General features: G+C 53.0%; 1 protein-coding gene across 3 annotated transcripts; it reads right to left on the bottom strand.

The window, feature by feature from the left end:
- Positions 1-23: 23 nt before the first annotated feature.
- On the bottom strand, positions 24-3,021 carry LOC102770923 (17-beta-hydroxysteroid dehydrogenase type 6-like). 3 transcript variants are annotated; one of them, XM_015559800.1, is made up of 2 exons: positions 2,566-3,006; positions 24-663 (listed from the first exon to the last, which is right to left on the bottom strand). In XM_015559800.1, exon 2 carries the CDS (start codon positions 654-656, stop codon positions 225-227), a length of 432 nt encoding a protein of 143 aa, XP_015415286.1. In that variant the 5' UTR covers positions 657-663; positions 2,566-3,006; the 3' UTR covers positions 24-224. The 3 variants fall into 3 exon arrangements, 2 of the variants coding, with proteins under 2 accessions (XP_015415286.1, XP_015415285.1); XM_015559799.1 differs by having other exon boundaries at positions 210-723; positions 2,566-3,003; XR_001512791.1 differs by lacking the exon at positions 24-663 and adding an exon at positions 1,147-1,251 and having other exon boundaries at positions 2,566-3,021.
- Between the last annotated feature and the right edge of the window lie 983 nt (positions 3,022-4,004).

The following is a 4,004-nucleotide window of genomic DNA, read 5'->3' as shown; positions in this document are numbered from 1 at the left end:
GGAGCCCAGCTCAAGCGCTGCCACCCATTTACGCTTCAGGCTAGTGCCCCCTACTCCACCCGCCTCCAGAACGTGGCCCTCATCTCCCAGGGGCACTCAGCATCTAGAAATTCAGAACCATAGACAAGAATTCTGCAGGGATGAGTTCTCATCAGCACGGACTCTCCCCAAGCTACAGAGCTCCAAACTCAGAGACTAGGGCAGTGGACGGAGAAGATGTTCAGCTAGTATGCTGGTGAGGTGAAGAGCGCTAATGGGATTTCGAGTCCTAGAAAACCCCAGGTAGCAAGGGGTCTTCCCTTGACAGGAGAGAAGAAACAGATTTGAGAAACCTGTGTGATACCTCTGTCCCCTGTGCGCTCCTTCACCCACTCGGTGGCCGCAGCGATGCTCTCTGTGCTGGTGACATCCAGGATCACCGTCTCCAGCCTGTCCGACGTCTTGCCCCTCAGCTGCTCAGCCCCCTTTTCTGTGAGACATGCAGCCAGCACCCTCAAGCCTCGTAGGTCCAGCTGCCTGGCCAGCAGGTTCCCGAAGCCCGAGTCACAGCCCGTGATGAAGACATACTTGTCTCGCAGGTGGCTCACCACCTGTCGCTCCCGGTACCAGCGCAGAAGGTAGTACAGGCCCACGAGGATTGCCAGGTACAGCCACATGGCTTTCCTGGGACAGGCGGTAGGCAAGGCTGAAGTGAGAATGTGGCCAGTGTTCAGTCAGGAGGATCTAGGAGCACAGGGTATAAGTTAGCACACCAGCCTCCAGTCACTCAGACACGGAGTCCTCAGGTCTTTCCTGCTCATCTTCTTTAGTGAGTATTTATATGTTTGTTTAATGAGTATGATTGATTCTTGCCCAATTTGTATGATCTTTGGCACACTTACACCATTTCCAATAGGTGACATTGCATTGCTCAGGAAATCCCTTCACCTGAGCATAATTTTCCCAACCACCTGATCTTGGTTCTCCACTCCTCCCACTTTCCCTCCTCTCTTCTTTCCCCCATCAACCTGCCCTAAACTGTAGCCCCCTATGATCATGGTCTCATGGTCCAGCACTATCTTCTTCCCTTTTTCCTGCTCAAGTCTGGAACCCTCGTCTCCCTGACCTACTGGAGAGTTTCACAAAGAGGATGCTTTTTGTATCAAGACACATGTAAGTAGAATAGCCAGCTCTGCTCCAACTACCATGTGACCGTGGCAGCGGGCGGACCCTCTGAGGTTCTTCTCATCTGGCTCCACACAGAATTCACTCCTAAGAAAACTGAGCTCTGCTTAGAAAACTAAGTTTTGGATTAGAAAGAGAGGGAAAGGCGTATAATGTCCCCTGCTGATGTACAAACTCTCAGGGGCAGAAAGGTGTGCAGGAGACAGGAGGGTGTCTGACTACCTCAGAGGCAAAGAAGAGAAGAAGGGAATGGGGCGGCCACACTCAGGGAAACTTCTCCCGGCACCTGGGAGTGTGGAAAGGAAGGACCTAAGGAAAGAAGGGCTAACGGCTACCCTCTCACTCCACGAAGATGCCTGTCCCCAGCCCTGGCCCTCTGCCCCGTGCTGAGAATCCAGACCCAGACCCAGACTCCGAAGGTAGAAAGGATCCGCTTAAACAGGGACCAAGTATGGGTCCTTAACTTCACCATCAGGGAGGCTGTAAACCCCAATAACCACAAAGGTCTCAGTCCACTTTGAATCGGGGTGATGATGGGGAGGTGGAGACATCTGCCCCCTTGGGAGACTAAAGAAAGGACTGGACACTGGAGCCCAGACCAGCTGTCCCTGAGGGCTTCAGGGTGAGATAAGGAAACCTTTTCATAGAAGGGGGTGGACCAACATGTGGAACAGGGCTGCAGCGTGGGACAGGGACAGAAGAAGCCAGTTCCAAGCTCTGGGGGCCTCCCTCACCGTCCAGTTTCACAGTTCTGACTGGTAAGCAGGCAAGAGTAGAGGCACTGGGAGAGGGGAGAGGCTCCCTTGAAGAAACCAGAGACTCAAATGCCTGGACATATGCCGGCAGCAGAGGAGACAGAGACAGGCAGGGGCAGACCCAGCCTTCAGCTGTAACTCTGGTCTGCAGAGAGCTACTCTGTGGTTCTGAGAGTTTGTCCCTCATGGTGGGAGGCGGCAGCAGGATTTGACCTGCTGGCCCTGCAGAAACCAGCCTGTCCCTGCTCCCTGGGGTGACTGCCAGCACCCGGCTACAAAACTTTCTCAAGATAGGGAAGGAGGAGCAAGGAGGAAGGAAGGAGCCCTGAAACCCTTGGGGAGCCAAGGGGCAAGCATATCCTGACACCAAACCCTCAGGAGACTTCCCCTGCTAAGGGGAAGATCGCAGTTTCTTGGAGGCAATTGGAGAATTTCTTCCTTAGTGACCACATTCCTTCAACCACTAAGTCTCAAGGGCTAGGAGGCAGAGAAATCTCCCAGCCACATGATCAGGGCTTCACTCTTGAGAAGCCTAAAAGCAACTGCTTGGGGAGTGCCAGGAGCTTCAGAGTCCATCCCAGTTGGGCACAATCAAGTTCGGGAGAGAGCAGTAAGACAGAAGCGGATCTGGATGACACCCACTCACCTGGGAGCTACAGGGGCCAGAACGAGAAATCCTTCAGACCAACCCAGAGACCGAGTCTCACCGCAGCGACTCTCTGCAGTAGATGTTTAACAGGAAATGCAAGGGCGGATAGGTTGGCCAGCCTCCAGAGCACCACAGCTTGAGCAACATGAGAGCTGGAACAGCGACACGCGCCCCCTGGTGGCTCCACAGAGTCTTAGTGGAGACTTCTGTCAAAAGCAAAACATCCCCCTTCTATTACTTGTGTGGGTCCCTAAAGAGGGGTTTGCATCATAAATGAAAAGGGGCTCTGGAAAGGGTATGGAGTGAGGGTTAGCTGTGCAAGCTCATTTCCAGCTTTATAGGTACGCGGCCCCACGTCCTGGAGTGTGGATCCAAACATTCTGAGATGCAGCCCTGCCTTTAGGTGTGAAGGTCTGGCCCTGGAGGGGAGGAGAGTTACCGGTGGAAAGTTATTGAGCCCATGCTCCTCATAAAGGTCCAGGGCAGCAAAAGGAAAGGGTGAGGGCAGTGTCCCCGGGGCACCTCATGGTGTCTCATAGCATGGGTCCCAGCCCCTGACCGCTTCATCACACTGGACCTGGCTCCTCCCCAAGAATGGAGCCTAGAAGGAGGGATGGTACTCCTTGGAGAGTCTGGGGTGAAGACGTGGGCTGGTTTCCACTGGTCTCCTTTGTTGTTGTCCCACCTTCAGAGTTGTCCCCTTGAGTCACAGTCCACATTTGGGGCCACTGGACCCATGTGGATGCAGCTCTGCCCCGTGTAGAGCCTAGCATGGAGGGCCACGGGAGTATAACCCCACCGTTCTCTGACACTATGGAGAGGACGCCTTCGGGTGAATCCAAACCTTCAAACATACACTGGAAAGGCCAAGGTATTATGTGAATCAAGGATTATTTGTTTTATTTCAGTTTGTTTGGTGTGTCTGGCTATGTGTGTGTGTAAAGAATATTGTGCAATCGGAGACTTCAGATTCAGCATGAAGTTCTTGCTTGGCATCTGAGTGGGAGACATGCATTGACCTTGAGTCAGCTGACACCAGAGCTTTGAAGAACGCAGAGATTCTTGAGGATCTTGTGGTCATCTCCATGTCCTCAGCAGCCTCATGCCTCACACCAAGCTCTCACTAAGGGCTGAGACCGAATAGCCCTGCAACATCCACCTCACTCTCTCTATCGCAAAGAACAGAGAGATTGTTCTACAACATGAGAGTCCCCTGAAAGCACCATAGTCATGATTTTAAACTAAAGGAAGAAAACTAAGACACCTGGCAAGTACTCCCCAACTCCAATTTGTACTCCGCCCATGAATATCTTTCACTATGTGCTAATGCCCACTCTCTGTTTAGTCCATACTCAGCACGTTGTCAGAAGAGGGGAGGCAGAGTCGGGGCCTCAGCAAGCACTGGGGCTAAGGGAGCTCCTGCCCAGACAACAGTG

The sequence above is a fragment of the Myotis davidii genome, unplaced genomic scaffold (assembly GCF_000327345.1).
Source record: "Myotis davidii unplaced genomic scaffold, ASM32734v1 scaffold1134, whole genome shotgun sequence".
In the NCBI taxonomy this organism is placed as follows: domain Eukaryota; kingdom Metazoa; phylum Chordata; class Mammalia; order Chiroptera; family Vespertilionidae; genus Myotis; species Myotis davidii.
This window is presented reverse-complemented; position numbering and strand designations above follow the sequence as displayed.